This window comes from Telmatherina bonti (genome assembly GCF_933228915.1).
Source record: "Telmatherina bonti genome assembly, chromosome: 22".
In the NCBI taxonomy this organism is placed as follows: Eukaryota; Metazoa; Chordata; class Actinopteri; order Atheriniformes; family Telmatherinidae; genus Telmatherina; species Telmatherina bonti.
Genome location: NC_136631.1, coordinates 15,305,690 through 15,327,955, shown reverse-complemented (window position 1 = coordinate 15,327,955; position 22,266 = coordinate 15,305,690). Strand labels below are relative to the sequence as shown.

The 22,266-nt window shown below is 36.9% G+C and overlaps 2 protein-coding genes across 2 annotated transcripts; both read left to right on the top strand.

Annotated features, from left to right (window-relative positions):
* Window positions 1-8,333: 8,333 nt before the first annotated feature.
* On the top strand, window positions 8,334-9,179 carry LOC306772151 (rho-related GTP-binding protein RhoV-like; the record flags this gene model as incomplete). Its single annotated transcript, XM_079261565.1, has 3 exons — window positions 8,334-8,499; window positions 8,579-8,637; window positions 8,730-9,179. The coding sequence occupies 3 exons, from the start codon at window positions 8,334-8,336 to the stop codon at window positions 9,177-9,179; spliced, it is 675 nt and encodes a 224-aa protein (XP_079117691.1).
* Window positions 9,180-10,424: 1,245 nt separating this feature from the next.
* LOC306772810 (zinc finger FYVE domain-containing protein 1-like) lies at window positions 10,425-21,813 on the top strand. The gene is made up of 11 exons (XM_079262441.1): window positions 10,425-11,660; window positions 11,752-12,256; window positions 13,554-13,768; window positions 13,968-14,071; window positions 14,195-14,303; window positions 14,430-14,527; window positions 14,687-14,804; window positions 14,917-15,087; window positions 15,314-15,494; window positions 15,602-15,715; window positions 19,765-21,813. The coding sequence occupies exons 1-11, from the start codon at window positions 11,151-11,153 to the stop codon at window positions 19,995-19,997; spliced, it is 2,358 nt and encodes a 785-aa protein (XP_079118567.1). The 5' UTR covers window positions 10,425-11,150; the 3' UTR covers window positions 19,998-21,813.
* Window positions 21,814-22,266: the final 453 nt, after the last annotated feature.

The window sequence follows — 22,266 nt, the reverse complement described above, 5'->3', positions numbered from 1 at the left end:
CATTAATTTGATAATGAAGCCATCAAGTGTTTAATTTGTTGACTCACATGTTTCCAAGTACATGTAGTTGAACATAATGATGCTTTCTGTTTGTTTGAACATTTTTATCCCGTTAGAAAAATCGTGTTCTCATGTTAATCAACCAAAAGCAACACAGTTTCCTGTTTAACTAGATTATAATCAAGCTTCACAAGAACACATGGTGTTTAGTGGATTGATGTAGAGCCAATAGCAACTACGAAAACACAGATGCTTCAAAGGCCAAAGAGCAAGACCCCTGTTGATATTGTTATCAGTTCCCTGTGATGAAGTGGAGCTAACATTCAGACACAGGAACAGTGAAGTGGATTCCTTTTGTTACATTCTTTATGTAAAATCTTCATGATTTAAACATCTTCGAAAGGCAACTTTATTTCATGTTCTTTTCATGTTGCTGGTTATTCACACTGCCTCTGTTCTTGATTGTTCCCAACTTACAAGAACATTATTTTTATCACAACTTACTCACTGATTTAAGAATAAAATGAAGGCAGGGAACATTCCAGATGACTACAACAGATAGAGAGGGGTATGACTTCCTCTACTCTTGATAGAAACTGCTTACACAAGGTTATGCATAAATGAAAGGTCAGTATTAATAAATGACTAATTCATCCACATATGATACAAACCAAGAGACACACCTGCAATAAATATGCCAACACACTCTCTCGACTAGGCAAAGCAATTGAATAAAAAAAAAAAAAATAATAATAATAATAATAATAATAAATTATCCTTTAAGTATATTGAGTATAAAATGTGGGCATGTTGTATTCATAGACTGAACCGAATGAAAACGGTTATTCTATCTTAAAATCACTATGTGAGACCAAACTGGTGCTAAGGTTTCTGGTTAGAAACTAACTTTCTGTATGGAGTTTATATTTTCTCATTGTACATTAATGGGTTCCTCCAGGTATGCCATGGTCCAGTAACATGCATGTTTGGTTAACTGGGGACTCTAAACACACTCTGAATTTGAGCTTGCAATCCTTTTTTTTTTTTGTTTCTGTTTTGCCCTTGTGATGGGCTGATCACCTGTTCATAGTTGTTCCCCACCTCTTGCCTGGCTGGGATGTGCTTAAGTCCCCTCTCAACCCTGAGCTGCGGTAAAATGGTAAAAAAGATGGATTGAAAATTTATTTGAACGACGCATTCAAAGTAATAAAGCAGGACTGAAATCTTATTCCTACAGCCATATTTTCACCAATGCAATTTCTCTTCCTCTCTCCACATATGTGCATTAGAGTGAATGTGGCTATAAATCAGTCCACACAAATAAACTGATCTGCCCATTTGAGTTACTTGTCTTTTGAACACCTTTTGAAAGTCTTGAACAATTGGTCTTCAGTATGCATTTGTAATAAAGAAATCATGACTTAATGTTTATTAACCTGTTTGAAAGAAAGGATTTAGGCCATATATAACAACTCCTTGACATCCCAAAACAAATAAACGTCCACCTAATTGGTATGAGTATGCAAACAACCTCACAGAACAAATCTTTTTGCAAATTAGTCACCAACCAGACTGGATAATATCATTAAGTGCCAGACTAGATTGTTTTGTTTTGTTTTGTTTTGTCATTAATCATTGCTTTTTGGCATTTCCACAGTCTATATATATATATATATATATATATATATATATATATATATATATATATATATATATATATATATATGTATAAAATATTCTGCTCTGTTTGATTACTTTCCTGTTAAAGGTTGATTTCTGAAAAGTTTAGTCATCTTTTCAAATCAAAAACAAGAGAGAAAGAAAAATAGCAAATCATCACCATAGTGTAACTGTTTTTCACACAATTACATGTCCTGTGAAAGTATTTGACACATTTACAAAATGTACTGCATGAAACCACAACTTATGGGATCAAAGATGTATATGTGTATAGTAACACGAAAATAGCTTTGAAACTATTTTTATTCCTTATGGACAAGAGAAGAAATTCTGAAAATGTATGAGTCCAATACCAAAAATTAAGCTGGGATGTGTTACTGCCATCAGATTTAAAAAGATATCACTTTCAACATCTGATATGTTTTGTAAGTTTCGTTGGTAATAAAATATGGATTTAAGAGATTTTTAAATCATTACATGATTTTTTTTTAGGACATGATGCAAACGTATGCTGTAAAAATTGCAGTTTTGCTTACACCACATTGAGAATAGTGTTCAAGACATTCTGCTTGTTTCTTTACGACTATTTTTGCTTTGAGTGTGTGGTCTTATCTGATCATCAAGCAAGTGGAAATGAGTATACTAGTCAGCAGAAAATGAATGAGGCATCAGCTCTCAGCAGCATACGCAATCTTCAAATAGTCATTTACCTGCTGTGTTTACACACTCAGTCATATTTCTGAGTCACTACTTGCTAATTAATCCAACAATAACAAGTCAGAAAACAAAGATGCATTTTCACATGAAGCCTAAAGTCCTTGTCTCTGGGAAATCTTCCTGCATCAAACTGTAGCTTTAGTTAGCTTAAGAGAAAACTGGTTAAAACCCTCTTACATTGTTAATAAATAACCATTCACAGCTGCATAGAGCTGAGGCTTTGGGCTTTTCACAGTTAAACTCTCTTTATGGATACATTTTGTGCTGTGGATAAATACTTGTTTTGCATTTTTGTTTTGGAGTCGATGCAACTACTTCATTAGAAAGTAGGAGTATAAAAGCGGTAGGGCAAAGCAGCCCATACATAAGTTTACACCCAAAACATGAAAAAGTTCAGACATGTGTTAAGTAAATCCACTTATTAATTCAAGCTCATGTTCTCATTGTCGCAGTTACCACGCAGATTAATAAGAGGTTACTTTTTGACAGGTTTAAAGAGGGCTACTATCCCACAAAGGACAGAGGACAGACCCCTCTAATACTCTGTGGAGGGTAAAGTGGGATTAGTTGGCTGCTCCTGGACCTTTGCCAGCATCTAATGGACTGGGAAAAACTAAACTGATAGAGATGCTTCCTGGCCAGCAAAAGCCCTCCAACATCTAGGTTTTACTTAAAAATTAGGACAGGCTGATTCACCCTAAGCCGGTTGAGATCTAAATGATACAATCCTGGTTAAAATATTGCTTCAGATTACGCAAATGCTCTGATCCAACAAAGAAGGCAGGGCATCATATCGCAGAATTAAGGTATTCATGAACATGTTTTACGCCTTCCAAATCAAGAATGTGAACAACAATGTTCAGAGCAGAGGTGGGGAGGCCTGAATTCCCATGAATCCCTTGGTGCAGTGACCGTATGGTGCTAGAATTTGAGTTTATATTTATATATATATATATATATATATATATATATATATATATATATATATATATATATATATATATATATATGTATGTATGTATGTATATGTATATATATATATATATGTATGTATATGTATATATATATATATATATATATATATATATATATATATATATATATATATATATATATATATATATATATATATATATATATATATATATATAAGTTTATATATTATATTGAGTTTATATATATTATTTATATACTGGGACTTGTATCATAATAAGCTGGAGAGATGGACTACAAGGTATACCCTACAAATATACAAGAACCCTACAAATATGCCCAAGGTTTCGGTCAAGTCACTAGAAAAGTGTAAGTTCTGAGCAACAGGCTGAAAAACACTATTGGATGGATTTCTATGGAATGAGGTACACAAATTCGAGGTCATCAGAGGGAGAATCTGATTGAATGATCCCGTCACTTTCATAAACCGAGAAGAGAATAGCTAATAATGCTAACATTTTGATCTTTATGCAACAGGTAACGGTTTTAAGGCACATCACCATTTTATCCCAGGACAAATACAGAGACAAAAAGGCCATAAATGCTTATACCTTCCTAGAACCTGTTTATTATCACATTACAACCCAGTATGCCTGTTTGTGGGAGGAAAAGAGAAAAAAACAGAGAACCCAGGCAAATCTTACACATTCAAACTCCACACAGAAAAACCACAGTCAGGGTTTGGACCAGGAACACTTTTGCAGTGAGGTAATAGTGCAGACCATACCTCCATGCAATCCTTTACTGTTTCCATCCCCGTTCTTGTGATGATTTCATTTTCTCCAATGCTTTCATCTAAAATGATCAGTAAAGATTAAAAGTACTCTGTCACAGTAAGAGTTCATTTAAATGGTTATGTCTTGTTGTGACAAAACTACATGGTTGAACAATCACAAAAATCTACATTCCCTGTGGTTTAGATATTGTCATTTACAAGGTTTTTATATTCATCATGTCGCATGTCCCATCCATGGTTTAGCATCATCAAAGCTAACTTCTTTTTTGCCCATCTTAGAACGATTGCTTTTGCTTAAAAGAGATATAGATTTCCACCAGCTAAGGAGTGAGCTCAATTTTGTTCATATCAGCCCATTTTAGTATGCTAATCCACAAACCTGAAATACAGACTATGCAACAATGAATCTTCTGAACATAAGCATGTTATCTTTACACTTTACAGAACATGAACATTTCTCTTTAATCCTACCTGATCGAACAGATTTTAAATTAGTCAATTTAATTACATATAAAACTTCAAATCATAAAAGCCAAAAAGCCAAGTGATCCACCATAGTCTGTGTTTTATGTTAAATCTGAGTGAGCAGTTTTAGGCTGTCAGGGTGCAAATTGTAGATATGCTGCATAAAAATGAAAGGGACATCAAAGTCGGAGACAGAGGGTAAAAGATCAAATGTGCACATTATGTTTACGTTGATAACAGCCTCCCAGTATAATCGTCATCACCTAAGAGACTATGCAATATCTATTAAACAGATAGAAGGCAGGAAATGTGATGAAAATGGTCTGTTTGTCACACTGTATTTTTGCTAATCATTTGACCCGTCTACAGTGAGTCCTGTTGATCTCTGGCTTAGGGAGGAGCATAATCTTTTAACACCTAACTGACAGATTTCTCTATTGTTGCCAGATTTGAGATGTATCTGGAATTGAGGACCACTGCTATGTTAATTTAAATTAAAGTTAATTAAATTAAGTACTATATTAATCCTCCAAGGGGAATAATATTAGTCAAAGGAATAATGACGGCGTTTAATCATTTTAAGGGTATTGCAGAAAAAACGTTTATACCTTTATGATGTGTAGATAAACATTGATTTAGAGGTTTTCGGAGACCGGGCAGTGTCTGATTTGACTTCAGGGTGTGTAGCATCTATGAACAAGTTCACAAGAGTCACACAGCTATCAAATTTATCTTTCCATAATAAATATGTGGAATTAGGCGTGTGGTGTCTGTGTTCTCCTAAGCTGCACACGCTCAGAGACCCTTACTAAGCAGATTACCTCAATAAATCTATGTCAGTATTCATTGCAGCATGTCTAGTCATGCACAGAGAGTGTGAGAATGCGGACACAAAACATGTTTACTCTAACAGATGCATCTGTGGAGCCTGAGCTAGTCATCAGCACAATACTGACATCTGCTGCTTCAATTAACATCACTGCGAACCTCAGGAAGGTGCTTGATTTGTTTGCAAGGTGCTTATCTTTGAATAAGTGGAGCTGAAGAGCTGCCCTGTGGTTGATCTGTGACAAAAGGAGATAATACAGGAAAAGAAACGTTGAATGCAGAGATATTTAAAGACTGTTTCCTGTGTTTGGCATTTACCTTGGGCTAAGGAACAGCATTGTGACTCACAGCTGTCAGAGGTGCAGCACGGGAGTTAGCTGGAAACACGATGTGAGTTGGTGGGTGGGAGTATGTGTGGAGGGGACCAGATGTGGCCCTACCAATGGGGAATAAACTCTATCACTCACACCACAGGTGGTGGGAAAAGGGGGGGAGTGCTATGGAGAAGAGAACGAGTGAATGAGAAACAACGGCAAACAGGAAGCAGAGACCTTACAACACAATACTCCCAGAGTTTCCTGCAGGCTCATACAGATAAGGAGAAACACACTTTGTTAAAAGTCACACTTTTCTCTCCCCCAAAATTTCCCAGCTTCTGAAATCCCATCTTGCAAAATTTGTCTCACTTCTGATGAATCAGATACTCACAGAAAGCTCAATCATGGAAAAATACTGTGGGACTGTAAATAACCATAATTATGCTGATTCCCACTATGAGTCTAATGGAAACGTGAGCTTTCTTTAAATCAGGGCTCGATCAAAAAGCAATCTGTGATAGTAGAATTTGATTATGGATAATGTTGCATCATACTGCACTTTCTTATTTGCAAAAGAAAAATATTTGTCTATACATAAGATGTTTTGCAATGCAAGCAGTCATACATGTTAAAATATTGGTAATATACTTCAGCTACAGCCCAGTACAACATTTTGGGGTTCATATTTAAAGTTTTACAGACACAAAAATTAAGGAAATTTGGAAGAGCTGTTATGAAGCCAAAAAAAAAAAAAAAAAAACAGCAAACAGCATTGAATCCTGTATTCTATTAGATGTATTCACATTAAAATCAACAAGTGCTCAGAACTATAAGCTTGTCCTTGAGTTTACTCTTCCTATGGCATATATCATTTTATTTACAAGCATAATTGGGAAAATTAATTGATTAAATAAGGAAATTTTAGAAAATCAGTTGACTTTTTTTCTAGTCAGTTGTTCAGGCCATCTTTCAGATCAGATCTAATGTTTCACACATGTAAAGATGCGCCTGTATGTAATCAACATAATATCAGTAGTTTCATATTTAGTGATGTTGTGATCTATTTGATAAGAGAATATAGACATCACATGAGATGGTTGCTCAATTTTTATTATCTTAATTATTATTTCATATTAAATTATCAGTGAAGAGTTAAAATAATTAACTTAAAATTAATCCTTCTTATCAAAAATATTTAAACATTGTTCCATACAAAAACAGGAATATTTTTAAACATCAAAAAATTTAGAAAAGAACTTAGTTAAATTTACCCATAGGCATATACTATACTTCATTTACCTAAAATAAAATCTAAAAATTGAGGTTTACAGACATGTCAATAAATACTTTTTTACAGTTGGTACAGCAGCAATGCAGCTCTGCACAGTCATAAATGTCTGTATGATTATACTTTCAATATGTATCAGTATTTTATCACTGTGTGTATTTATGAACTCAGCAACCCTGAAAAAGAACAGGATAAACTGCAGCACATGATGTGGCTTCTATAAACTGCGACTGATGACAATCTAACAATGACAATCCAGCTGTGCCCTTTGGTCTTTCCTTCACCTCATGTTCGTTTTAGAACATGCAGTGTATGATAAATAGCATGGCATTGTGCTGAACAGTTTTTCTGTTATTCTATCACACATATTAAGTCTTTAAAGCTTGGCTAAATGACAATTGCTTTTAGGAAATGCAACCTTAAATCTTGGGAAGTTCACTTTCAGTCTCCTCTGAAAACTGACACAAACTGAAATATAATGATTTATTGTGTGTCTGTTGTCTTAAATGGCTGTTATATTAGATTCGCTTTTGTTTTCACTGCCTAATAAACCGACAAGTGTGTAAGCATAGTTATAGTTTCAAAATATAACTTCATTTACAGTGATTTAGTCATCAATATTTTTATTAATTACGCATGTAAAGAATTATATAGCTGGAATAAAGTGGATGTTTTTCTGTGTCAAACATAATATACAAAAAGAAAGAGAAGAGTTTAAGAGGAAACAGGACGTCAGCCGTGATGAAACACAGGTGGATGCAAACGTGCAGAGGCCAATGCAAAGCAACACCCCCCTCTACCGACACAAGTCAGTATTACATCCAATTAATGCATTGATTCAAAGCGGTTCCAAGTGTTATTTTGCGTGCGTGTTTGTGGTTTTCTGTTTAGCGTAGCTTCCTCTAGTGAATCTATGGTTTTTATTAAACCTCAGTGCACTTTTCCAAAGTTTATAAAGCTCCATTTCTTTATAGTCGTTATGAACATTTTTTTAACGACAAAAAAAACAAAACAAAACAAAGAACTAGAATGTATTCTGCTGTGCCACTGTAGGTTTTTGAAGTCAGATAAACTGACCTTTATGCCAAACCGGCCTCGGTGGGAGTGACTATAAAGTATGCATCAAACGGAAACTGCAAAGTGTTGAAAGGGGGTCGTTCATCTGATTGGGCGCCTTTGTTCTTTCAAATCGAGGTGGCCCTCTCCCATTATTGGTACCAGCGAGCCCCTGGGAGAGACGACATCTTTTACAGTAGTGCTACACTCCTGCAAGGGCTTTCACACTGCTACATAATGAAGTAAAGTGAAGATGGCACAGATCTATCAGAGACATGATAAACCAAACAAACTGAGAGAAGAGCTGAGCTGCATGCTGGTTGGTGATGGAGCAGTGGGAAAGACTACCATGATTATCAGCTACATTTTCAATGGATACAACAGCGAGTACAGGCAAACAGCATTTGATGTTTTTACTGGTAAGAGATGTTTCCTTTTTTAACATGTTATAATTTGATTCACCAATAATCCAGAGGCTCATTTTTATCTGACTTCTAGGTTTGGTTCATGTGAATGGAGTCCCTACTCGTATTAAACTGATAGATACAGCTGGGCAGGTAATGATCAGACATCACTTTGAGATGTTTTTAAGTTTAAAATGTTTGGTTTAAGATGTTTGGTCCTCATTTTTCTTCATATGACCTTTCAGGAGGAATTTGGCCATTTACGTACTCTGTGCTATGCCCATGTGGATGTCTTCATCCTCTGCTTCAGCCTTGTCAACCCTGACTCCTTTTCCAAAATCACCTCCAAATGGATCCCACAGATCCGTGCTGCAAACTCAGTCTCTCCCATCCTTCTGGTGGGAACTCAATCTGACCTTCGGCATAATGTGGACATCCTCATTCACCTGGACCAACAGAACACCAGACCAGTGAGCTTCAGTCAGGCAAAAAGCCTGGCTCACAAGATCAGAGCTTATGACTATAAGGAGTGTTCCGCTCTGACACAGCACAACCTGAAAGATGTCTTTGACCATGCTGTATTTGCTGCCATTGAGCACAAGCATGGGAGCCCTAAATCCAGAAAACTCAGCCTGTTCAAACATTTCAAGTATTTCTGTGATTGTAGATGGAAAAAAATCTTTAGACTGGTATGAGATTAACTCAACCTTATGGACTCTGTTTTGGGACTCTCATGATGAACCTGTACATTTTAACCATAGCCTAAAAATATGAAATGAGCACTAAGACACAAATATTCTCTTTTTAATGCTTTCACTATTCTTAGTTTAACATTTGTGTTCTGCTTTTCATGTTTTTGTGTCTTGTGAAAGTTTCATAAAAGAATATGTTACAGTGTAACGTAGTTTTATTTATTTTTCATTAATATGAAAGCACACACCCAACTGGAAGGAATATCTTTCTGAACTGTCAGAGAAAAAAATGGAGGGAAAACTTGGTGCCTTTTAGGACAAATGGTTACCTGCTGTTTCCTTGAAGTGTTACTTAACAAGACAAAGGCCATTTAAATGCATCCTTTTGTTTGAAAGCTTATAGTGGGGCTTCCAGCAGATACTTTAAAAAACACCACATGAATTTTCTTTTGGGCTATAAAGAGATGACCACAGATGGAGTTTTCTGTTTACAGTTTGTAGTATACAACTTTTTAATAATATATTACAATAGCTGTTAGGCAAACCGAACTTTATGACAAAACTTCTCAAATCCTTCTTCAGTGCTACTATAATTATTTTTTAGTAGTTACTTGATTATGGTCAAACGCTTATAAAGTTAAAGTTGGTTTGACAATGAAAATGTTGACTTTGTCATATTTACATGTAAAACAAGCTTAAATATCAATATATAAATACAGCATCAATATATTATCATTACAGTAATACTGATTAATTAAAGTAAAAATGTATTCTTTTTCAGTTAAAATAGACTTTAAAAAATGAATTATGAATTTTTCAATGAATTTTAAAAGAACACAACACATAATTTAATTTTTATGTTTTATTCCTGTGATGCTTTGTATTTTCCCCGTTTATATATTACACTAATTAGCTGTTTTTGTTTAAAACAAGAACTGTGTGGAAGCTGTCAGCGAGTTGCCCTATATAACTACATTTCCCATCATGCAACAGCATTCAAGTCTCCTCTGACCCTGTGACTGAAAATAATCTGATCAGCTGATCTGACCTGGCAACAACATAACGTAGCTACAGAAATCTGTCAGGGAGGGGGCTGAAGAACAAAACAATGACACTGCTCGGAGGGAATCAAACACAGTAGCACTTTTTAAGACTTTTAAAACGCAGTCGCGCAAATTTCCTCCACAGTTTAGCATCAAAGAATCCTCGGACATTGGTGTTTGCGGCACCGACCAGCTGTTGTTTTTGTTGATGTGTTATTACAGTTCATTTGGCAGATTGAAGGCTAGCTGAATAGCGGGGTGACTATTAAGTGCTAGGACTTGCTGGCTTGCTAGTTACAGATTTTCTTAGGAAAAGTTCACACTGTCCGTCGACTGTTGCTAGCTGTAAGCTAAGTATACCTTCTCATATCCCGAATCAAAAGACGAAATTCCCTGCTTGCTTTTGAGTGGCTGTTTGCTAGCTAGCCTGTTGTTAGCATCATTATTTGCACATTCATTTCTTAAAGGGAGAACTCATTGTCTCGGTTTGTATTGTCAGCCTGTTCATATTTTTGTATTATTTTACAGGGTTTTCCACAAACTTTGAATTTTCTTTTATACAATACAACACGTAAATGCCAACTTCTGTCAAATAAACAACAAGCTAACTGCTAGTGTCAAGTAGATATCGGGTATTACTCAAGCACTTCTGTGATTGTACTTCATTGCATCACTGTTAGTTGCACCGAATGAGGTAATATAATTGCTTGGATGTCATGCTGTAAGAATACTTTTAGTAAATTGTTGAGAGTTTTTTACAGACAGCGCCGTTAAACTCGTTACCATGCAGCTGCCTTAAGTTAATTTTATAGTATAGGATCTTTCCATTACAATATTACTGCTTGTTGCTTTTGCGTTTACTTTCAACTGAATTAGCTGGTGCTATTGTCAAAGCTGGTCCAGTTGACACAATCTAAGTTTGTAAGAAACAATGAGTGGCCATGGCTCGTCATCTGAAAAAGGAGTCAACACTAGTTTAATATGTCAAGAGAGTTATTCCTGTGGTGGCTCTGAGGAGGCTGCATTTGAGTGTGATGACTGCAAAAGTCTACAGTGTGTCCGATGTGAGGTCGAGCTCCACAGTCAAGAGCTTCTTAAGAATCATGATCGAGTCCAGATAGGCCCTGGGCATGTCCCCTACTGTGACAATTGTAAAGGAGGTAATGGAGATGGTGGGAAGCGTCTCAGATCTGTAGTCCGCTGCCAAAACTGCAAAATTAACTTGTGCCAAGACTGTCAGAAACGCACACATAGTGGAAGCAGCAAGAAGAAACACCAGCTCACATCTTATCCGCCGCCACCCAAACCTGCAGAGGCCAACTCTGTTCAGATACCTGTCCAGCCTGCTGGTGAAATAGCTGATGAGACTAAATCTCAGAGATCTAAACTTCTTGGGAAGGTGTGCAGCTTTCTCCTGGTTGATGAAAATGAGGAAATGCAGGTGAGTTCTGCAACCCGAGTTCATCAATGAGTTAGAAAAAAAAATCAAACGGTATAATTTCCAAATTCATAACTATGTTTGTTTTTTCTAGATAAAAGATGAAGCGTCATTTGTGAATAACCTTGGCTGCAGTTCTGATCAGCTGCTGAAAGTCGTGTCCATCTTTGGAAACACAGGAGAGGGCAAATCTCACACCCTAAACCACACTTTCTTCATGGGCAGAGAAGTTTTCAAAACCTCTCCCACACAGGAGTCATGTACAGTGGGTGTGTGGGTGGCATTTGACCCCATCCATAAAGTGGTGGTCATTGATACTGAGGGACTGCTTGGGAACAGCTCTAAGCAGGGCCAGAGAACCCGTCTCTTACTCAAGGTACTGGCTATCTCCGACCTTATCATTTACCGCACCCATGCTGACCGTCTCCATGATGACCTTTTCAAGTTCCTCGGTGATGCCTCTGATGCTTACTTAAAGCATTTCACCAAGGAGCTTAAAGCCACAACAGCTCGCTGTGGCCTAGATGTCCCACTGTCCACCTTGGGCCCTGCAGTGGTAATCTTCCATGAAACCGTCCACACTAAGCTGCTTGGTTCAGGTAAAACTTCCAGCTATTAATGTATGTACATGAAATATGTCATTCCTTTAGCTAGAACTGTTTATAAAGTCTTCATGCATTTTGTTACTTTATTAATGTAGCTACGGTTCAGCATCATTGCTAAGGATATAAAACTAGGGCTTTTAAGTAAACTAAGGTTTAAACAATGTGAATAGGCAGGTTCTGTAAATATTAGACTTCAGTGGATGTACAGTAGCAATTGGCATTCCAGCTTTTTGAGGAATGTGTAAACACTACCTTCTCCAAAAGAAGGAATCTGTCATTAAATCTGCAGTCAGACAAGTTTTGTTTTTCTCCTCACACTTATATTCAGTTAAACGACTCATATTTTACATCACTGTCAAAGGGATTTCAATGAATTTAAACTTTACAGTCTTGATTTTATTTCCTAAAACAGGTTGACCACAGCACTGTGTTAAACTCCTTGTCCCTATGTAGTGAAAATCACCCTGCTTGGTTCTTATGTTAATGCAGAAATAAAATCAGGCATAAATAAGAAGTCTAAAATTTCACTGTGGTGCTTTATTTAAGCTATTTATCTCACTAAATATAAGCCTATTAACATGAATAACTGTTTAGATGGAAAGAAAAATACAAAGGTCTTTCAGTGTGCATACACATGTCCACATGTGGTCTGGGTTGTCGTGAAAATGCTGAAACATGAAGGAACTAGTGAACGTATCACTGTTCAAGTGTTTTCTTATTACCTATATTCAGTTCATATGATGTCTACATACGACTTTGTAACCTTACCTTTGGGATATACAAGAATAAGTTTATGCACTCAAGTGCTCAATATCATATTATTTTGACTCATTTTGCACAATATTGAAGCAATCTATGTTCCTGTACATGAAATGATCTATTTCAGACCCTGACTTTTAGGGTCCCTGTGAAAGGCCGATCTGATTTGATTGATGAAATTATTCATTTAAAAGTAAAAAAAAAAAAAAAAAAAAAAAAAAAACAACGATGGACTGCAAGGCAGCTGTTGAGTATTTATTTGAGGTGTGAACAGCAGATGCTTAATGTGCATTACAAACAATGAAGCATACTGAAACTGTGTTATCCAGTATTATTAAGTATCAAGTTCATTTGGATTTACAGCTTTTCTGCAAGATTATTCTAATGTGCTGACAAATTCATAATACCAAGGTTCACATCATAACGCATACAGTGAACCTTGGTATTATGAATTATGTAGACAAATATTAATGGTTTATTTGCAGTGCTATATACAGTCAATGCTAACAGCTCCATCTTTTTCCTGCTGCAGATAAATCATCTGAGTCAGTCGATCGGCTGCTTTTGGAGCGCTTCAGGAAGCTTTCCCGTTACCCAGAAGCCTTCAGCTCTGTCCAATACTGGGGCACACAGACTCTAAACCCCCCTACTGACTTTCGTGGCTTGCAGAATAAACTTGAACAGCTCCTGGATAACAATGCCACCCGCTCTCCACGGACTCCTGTGGTCATCTTCAAAGCCCTGCAGGTACAGCTCTAAAGTCAGCCAACCTTTCAGAAAACCAACCTGCTTCAGGCTTGGTGATTATCTAGGACTGCATCAATCATACTGAAGAAACTTTATGCAGGTTTATCATAAAATGTACAGTATCCGAGTCAGTGTGGGAGCAGTTATGTGTGCATAAGTTTTGTTTTTAAATGTCTGTTGCTCCTTACTGTCACTGCAGGCACTGAGTGAACGTTTCAATGGAGAAATTGCAGGTGAACTGGTGCACGGCTGCTTCTTTCCTGATGAGTACTTCACTTGCTCCAGCTTGTGCCTCAGTTGTGGGTCAGTATTGTATGTGTTTGTGTGTATGTGTATAATATATATATAATAATATATATATAAATATTTAATGTATATGTGTGTGTGTGAGAGTGTAAACCTTTTGCCATTCTTTAAATTTTACAGATCTGGCTGCAAGAATAGCATGAACCACTTAGGAGAAGGTGTGTGCCACGAGGCAAAGCATCGCTGTCGTTACTCTGCTCAGTTTGATAATCGCATATATACCTGTAAGGTAAGCTTCGTTGCCCAACTTCATAAATAGTTTTTTCTATGTAACTGTAATTTTGTTAATTATTCTTGTTGTGTTGTGGTATCTTAAATGTTTAAACTGAAATATTTTTGTGGTGCATTATGTAAGGGTTGCTATGAAGGTGGAAAGGAAGTTATAGTTGTTCCCAAGACCTCTGCCTCCTCTGACTCTCCATGGATGGGTCTTGCCAAATATGCCTGGTCTGGGTGAGTAATGAGATCACCTTTGATATTGGCTGGTTTAGGTTTTTACTTTTACATTACACAGCTTCCTCAAAGCGTGGCTAGTCATTTGACATCCATTTGACTTGCAGAACCTAGAGAGATGGAGTCTGTTAATTTATTCATTTTCAAATGTATGTTTAGGTATGTTATTGAATGCCCCAACTGTGGAGTGATTTATCGGAGTCGTCAGTATTGGTACGGTAACCAGGACCCCGTCGATACAGTTGTTCGCACTGAGATCCAGCATGTTTGGCCAGGGGTAAAGAACAAAGTTTCTTTCTCTCTTTTAAGCCTTGACTCTAAATATCAATTATCACATTCATATATTCATTTAGTTCATTAAGCATGTCACTGCTTACATTGTTTTCCAGTCTGAGGGCTTTTTAAGGGACAATAGTAATGCTGCTCAGCGTCTTCTGGATGGAGTCAACCTAGTGGCCCAATCCGTGTCAGAGCTCAGTGTCAAACCTGCCAAGGCCGTCACCTCTTGGCTGACAGATCAGATCGCCCCAGCTTACTGGAAACCCAACTCCCTCGTCTTGGTGAGTGACACACAGCCCCACCCTCTTCCACCCGCTACCAATAGCCTAGTCAACACTTTCATGTCCAGCGGGATGTTTACTGTCTGTAGTGCCGTGTTCCTGTTGCGCAATCAGTGCGTGCAGATCAGATAGATAAAACTAGGAACGACTCAAGTTGTGTCCTCCTCCCTTTGCTCTCAGTCCATAACAGCATGTTCTGTTTTTGTTTTTTTTACTATTGTACCAGGTGTGCCACAAGTGTCACATAGTCTTCCAGGATAATGACACCAAGCATCACTGTCGTGCCTGCGGGGAGGGCTTCTGTGATGGATGCTCCTCCAAAGCTGCACCCGTCCCTGAGAGAGGCTGGGGTCTTGGCCCTGTCAGAGTCTGTGACATCTGCTACGAGCAGAGAGCCTCTTACGCAGGTACACACTCCCTCCATAATGTCATGTCACTACTTTTCCTGTTTCATTCTGCCATTTAACATTTATGTGAGCATCACTTTAGGAAGTTTATGTTTTGCTTTATGCAGAGCTACTTGAGGCACAGCTGGAGGAAGAAGAAGGAGGAACTCTTGCCAGGAAGGTTGGAGAAGCAGTCACCAATACCATAGGAGTAGTGGTCACTGCTATCGACATCCCACTTGGTGAGTATTGCACTAAACCTAATGGGTTATAGTTATGAAACAGACATATGTTGCTCCATGAATGTTAAAGTGTATTGTGCAATGCTGTAGTGCAGGTATATTTCATGCTTATTTACAGTTAAAATACAAACAAACCTAATAAATATCCTTTGACTTTAGAAATGGGGTTAAATGGTGAGAAAAATACCCTCCAGCATGTTTTGTTGTCCTCCTGGTTAATATAATGAAGTTAAATCTAGGTGGTAGGACTTCCTTAGGTTTCCAGATGAACTTGCAGTGATGATCTAATCACACTTACATTAAGCTGTGATATGAGTCTATAGCATTGCATTTTCACCAGTTCAGTGTATTCTTTTGCTAAAAGACATAATAAAAGGAAGCACTGAAACTCTTTTCCCTTATTTCCCTTGTCTGTTTTATAGAATAGGACCAGCTCTTCTCATGGCAGCTACACAGAGTTTACAAGGTTCCTGAGCAAAAAAAAAAAAAAGACTTTGACCAGAGCAAAAATGATATGTAGTAGTTCTACAGGTATAGCTTACAAATAAGGAGTGGCAGTTTTCCTAATGCGCATGTTAACAGCTTGTGTTATTACCAAATATCACTGATTTGTGTTCACTCTTTGTAAATCAAACAAACAAGAAGAAACAATAATACAGGCAAATAAATGATTTAAAGAAGAAAATAACATTCAGATGAAAAAGTGAAAATTAAAATTTTGTCAGTTTTTGCAAAAATTAGTTGATTTTTGACAATTAAAAGGTTAAAAAAAAAAAAAAAAGGAAAATCCTCACAAGAAAAGCAGTGAACTGATCCTGAAACTTTAAGTCAGATTCACAATAGTACATCATTTTCATCTGTGTATATCTCTTCCCCAGTAAGAGTTTGGGATTATTGGTTTTAAATTGTCAGTGTACTGGGACAGGGTTGTCATTACGTAAGCCCTTTATTCACTCATCTTCACTTACTAATTATTCTGTTAGCATATTTCATAGAGTTTCTAAAATCTTGACAACAAACAGTGATTTCATGTAGATTCTATACACAAGGTGCACAGCTATGCAGCTTTAGAAGAACCACTTAACATAGATTATAATTAAATATTTCTTGTTCATTTCTCACTTGTGAGCTGCTATGAATGATCCACCATATCTGTTTTATTAATTATAATCAGAACGCTCAAAATATAATTTGACCAAGATTAGAAAAAGCCCTGATGGTTCAGGTAGATAGCTTAGGCCATTTGATAGCTAAAACCGGATGACCTGCCAGTCATTTTTGTGAAATTAAATACAAATCTACCAATATTATTAAGGCATTTGTGCTTCTGCCACCTAAACAGCACTATTTACAACTTATTGGTTTTAAATAATCATAATTACTGGGCTCAAATCAGATTTCTTTATCCGTCTGAGGTGAAAGCCAGGGTATTTCCTGGGCAGGTCACCAGTCCATCAATGGACCAGCACAAAGGGAAATAATCACTCACCCCAGCACTCACTTCTGAGGAGAATTTAAAACAACCAAAACACCTAATGTGTGTTTTTTTTTTTTTTTTGTTTATCATAAACTAAGTAGATTATTATCTATAAAGAAATGTATTTTAATGTAGAAGTCATCTCAATGCCCAGTGACAACACAGTGTTGCAGCTGACGAAGATCTAGCAACTTAAAGTTAGCTCTGAAATGACTAATTAGGCTGGCATGTTAAGAGATGGAGAGTTTTCCATGCCATACTTGTAGCCATAGCCAACTTGTCATGAATTCCCTTATATAGATATTTTTTTTATAAATTGGTATTATAAATAATTACAATGCATTGGATTAATGAGGATCATAAAGAATTAGATGGAATTGGTTGTATCTTTAAAATGCCTTGTAATGACTCTGATATAACATTTCCACAAAATAAACAGAACTGAATCGAACAGCTTTAAAACTCAAGCGTAGAGCAGCAGGTCTGTACACAAGTGCATTTGCTTTTCATACACGAGCAGCAGGACAAAGGTCACACAGTCAATACTGATGTATTGCTGGGAGAGCTTGTGTAGCTTAACATGTCAAACTTTCTTCTCTAACTTATCAAAATGCAGGGTTGTTCCACTTCAGTTGAATTGAACCACATAATTTATGACCGTTAGAAGGAAAAAGCTTCCCAAAAAAATATTAGTCAATTTGCCAATATAAGTGATGCTGACTTTGCATTTTTTTCAGTCGACGACAACCTGTACGATTTAAAATACTCTAAAAATAGGAATGCCGTTCATGAGTGCATTGATCTGAACACATGCACATCACTTGAGGGTAAAGGGTAGGGTACAGATAGTTTGTAATGTTCCCCATGCGACTCAGATTCTGGTCATATGCCACTTACACAGGGCAGTGTATCACTTTCACTTTCATGACAGGGCTTGCATGCTGTAAAGTTTTGCAACAGTGTGTTGCCATATGGTGAATGCCCTTGTGGGTTAAATGCTGATTGATGAAATTGAAAATGGGAACTCCCATATAAACATCACTGAATACGGAAGCATGAAAAACGACAAAGAATGTTGCAAAAATGAGATCAACAAACAGCAATATTAACCTTATTGAAGGCTTTACTCTGAATAAGACATGTTGGAATATTTCTGATTATTCCAACACAAAACCGTTCCTTGTCCACTATTACTTCTTTTTTTTCCACAGCAGGGCAAAATCAAAAGGTGTAAAGCATAAACATAAACAAGAGTGGTCTACATTTAAATTTGCTCCTCATATGTTTAACACTGGCCAAAAGTGGCTACACAATGTGTGCGACGACAAGGTTGTGCCACTAATGCAGTGAATGCAGAGGCTACAGGACCATAAGACAAAATGCAATCCAAAATTCCGCTTTTTTATTTATATTTTAGATTTCCTGCTGTCAACTCCTCTATGTTGTATGTAGAAGCCAGTGATATTGATTTTGCAGGTTGCTTACATGGCACTGATTTGTTGGAATTCCTTCATTGATTTTCACTGACGGTTTTACCTAATCTACAGTAACCTCAAAGAATATGAGAAGATCATTTTTTTGTATCAGCCAAGGTGACACAAAGATGTTAAGATCATCCAAAGGTGTGTTTTTTATTGAGTACATTGGATTTGCTCTTTGGAAAGAGACCGCCTGCAGCACTTAGACCAATAAAGGCCACAAACAGCTTGATTTCTGCGCCAGATTTGGAAAACTGTTTAATATCAGCATGAGATAAATGTTTATCTTGCATACATTAAGTGAGACTATAAGCTTGCTGTTGGCCTATATTTACTACTGAAGGATTTAAATAAATATGTTTTTGATAACCTGATATCCTGCTTAAAATGTCTGTGTATCTATGTCCAGTCCAAAAATACCTCGGAGCAAAGTCTGCTCCAATCACATCAAAATTAGCCCACTTACTTTCACGTCCAAATCTTGTTTCCGTGTTTCCATGGTAACCAAAATCAAGATAGCCAAAGACTTCATTTTACTTGGAGTTTTGGTGCTCTTTTGTTATAAGTGAGGAAAAATAAGCAGAGGCAAAGCTCATGTTAGTACAAATTCCTTTAGGAACATCAGTATTCAGCATGAATATAGAATTTAATCAACAAAGATGAGAACAAATGTAGAAGAGGCTTAATATGTTTGTTCTGTGTAAGCAGATTCAGGAATAGTTGTGAGGAACATATTTAAGAGGGTGTAATGTCCTGGACTGTTGGGGCTGGGAGCTGTTCTAAATGAACCAGCAGGCATAATCAAGGAAGACACTGTTCCCTGCCAAGAAAAAGTCTGGAACATAACCCATTAAAACCTCTAAAACTTTGAATTTTGTCCTCAAGTTTAGGTATGATTAAATCGAAGATACTTCTGAGGTCCTAATAGTTGCATTTTTTTCAGCCTCAGACAGAGCCAGGATGTCCCTTCCACCTTGTTCTCCATCTTATTTTCTAAGTAAAGTTAAACAACTTCTGACCGTACTGTCATGTTAACTTTCTTGACATGCGAATGTGACATTACTGAGCATATATACGTTTTACTGTCCCTTTAGGCCTGGTGAAAGACGCAGCCCGTCCTGCCTACTGGGTGCCTGACCAGGACATCCTGTCATGCCACAACTGCCAACGCGAGTTCACTGCCAAGCTGTCCAAGCACCACTGCCGCGCTTGTGGCCACGGAGTGTGTGACGAATGCTCCCCAGATCGTCGCGCGGTCCCATCGCGCGGCTGGGACCACCCTGTGCGCGTGTGCAACGGCTGCAACCAGAAACCTGGAGAACTTTAACGTGGAGTCTTTCCTTCCTCAGAGCACCAGAGAGAACCACCCACTCAGCTCGCAGTCAATCAATGCTGAAGTTTACCTCTGTTACTCTAAAGGTTCTATGTTGTATCTGTGGAAAGGATATCTTCAAGAATGTGTAGAATATTTATCAAATTTGGGGTTTCTGAGTTTTTGTGGCCTTCATAGAGCAGAACATTGAGTTAACTGACTGGGTGTGAAACCTGTATTTCCACTCTGGTTATTCACATACTCAATATTTTGATGCTTACTGACAAATACCCCCAATTTTCCGTTAGATAAAGCCGTTGAGCTATTTTTCTAGTATTAAAAACTATTTAAAAACATGCATTATGTAAAGATTGATAGTTAGCTGAGAATGCTGATGGGTTGGTGTGATTATTCTTCAGAACTTCTTATTATTGACTATTATTCCTCTGATGTCATACATGTAAAGGCATAGAGATATTTTATAATTGCGGGGCATAACTGCAGGTTCCATTGCATGCATGCATTGCAGTGTTTTTAGTTTTTGCACTAAGCCTTTTCCAGCTGTTATAGGCTGTTGCTTACTGTGGCCAAAAGCCAGGCATCCAGGTGATAAAGTAGCCTGTTTTAAACTGAGTTAAGGTCTTTAACATGAGGTTCAGACTGGAGATATTTGGTATACCAAAAATAATTCAGGTCACTGTGTCCGTACCAGTATCATGTTAATATTTTGTCATGTGACTTGTGGTTGTATGAAGACATAAAGGAGTGCACATCTGAAATAATAAAAACTATTTATGTATTGATGATTGAAAAAAAAATCTTAGTTGAAGTCTGGCATGCATGACAGTGAGAGATCCATGGCCTTTTACATGTTCAGAGGATTGTCTCTGAATAAACCTCACTTTTACCAGGTGGCATTTAAGTGTATATATGTTATAGATTTAGGTATTTTAGCTTAATTTTTTTTTTGTTTGTTGAATTTTTATCTAAATATTTACTTCCTGTTGTGGTATATGAATATGCTTTCAGAAGTAAAGACTATTAGAATTAAGCCTCTGGGTGTGACAAGAAAAGGACTCCCAACAAACTTGATTTTCTTTCACCGCATCACACTTTGGGTTACTTTAACATCCATTACCGATGTTTAACCATTTCTTACGCTGGGTTTGGTATGATGTTAGTGACTGTATGGGTATCCATATTCTTTATAGTGTCTATATGTGAACTACTCTTTTTTTTTTTTTTTCTATTTTGACTTTGTTTTTGTCTCAGTATTAAACATAAATACTAATGTTCAAATGGTGCAATGACAAAATGCCGAACCACAGAGCTATAACCTTTCTGGCATAATTATAAGTTTTGTGTTATGAGAAGACAATTGCATCTAGATGGCAGACAAAGCACAAGGTTGATGCCTTTTAGATTTATGCTTGTATTTTATTCTGAAAAAATGTTGTTGTTTTTTTTTTAAAAAGGGTGTTTGTTGTTTGTAGGCTTTGTAGATAAAGTTATTTCTCCCTGTTTTAACGTGGAACTTTTTGGTTCTGATGTCTGATGAGGAAATGTTGTTTCTGCCTGTTCTAGGAAGAGATGAGTCTGTCTGAATGTTTTATCAAATACACCCTCCTCTAAAAATGCTAATATTGCACAAGATTGAGTAGGAAAAACATTAGAGTACTTGTCTTGCTGTTTATTCCCGTGCACATATGTGCTGCCTGTTATTAGACCACCATTGTAGTGTTAGACAGAAAACAATTCTCCACTTTTTTGTTTTTTTCAATCAGCTTGGGTGCTAGTATGAAAACTCATCTACAAATCAAGCAGGAATGACTGACGTGCTTTAAACTGCTGGAATCTAACTTGAAGAAGTGCTGTATGAATACTTGTTAAATAATTGGACATTTTCATAAGATTAAAGCTGTATCAGCACCTGTCTGTCAAAACATAATCTGGAACTGCCTCCATGTTTTTACTGTGTGCGTGCGTGTTTTAATCTCCCCGTGTCAAACCACTTGGAAGTACAGTAGCGTATGTGGGAGGAATGGTTTGTGTGCACACCTTTGTGTTTTGAGGCCCGATTCCATTCAACACAGCATCTTCATATAAAGTTGGGGCAAAATATACGTGTGGTTCTCATTGATAATAATAAATGATTTATAAATATTTTAATAAATAATTAAACCCTAGTTTTCAAGTTAATTTCTCTGCCATTTACTCTGCAAGGGCTCTTAAAAACAAAGTGTCACTACAGCCATCCAGGCAACAGGAAAGGTCTCTTAAAAAA

Excerpts from the sequence above, each read along its gene's own strand:
- LOC306772810 (XM_079262441.1), top strand. The coding sequence starts at position 11,151 with ATGAGTGGCCATGGCTCGTCATCTGAAAAAGGAGTCAACACTAGTTTA. Across the intron at positions 15,495-15,601 it reads GCAGAGAGCCTCTTACGCAG|AGCTACTTGAGGCACAGCTG; the intron begins GTACACACTCCC and ends TGCTTTATGCAG. Across the intron at positions 15,716-19,764 it reads TGCTATCGACATCCCACTTG|GCCTGGTGAAAGACGCAGCC; the intron begins GTGAGTATTGCA and ends CTGTCCCTTTAG.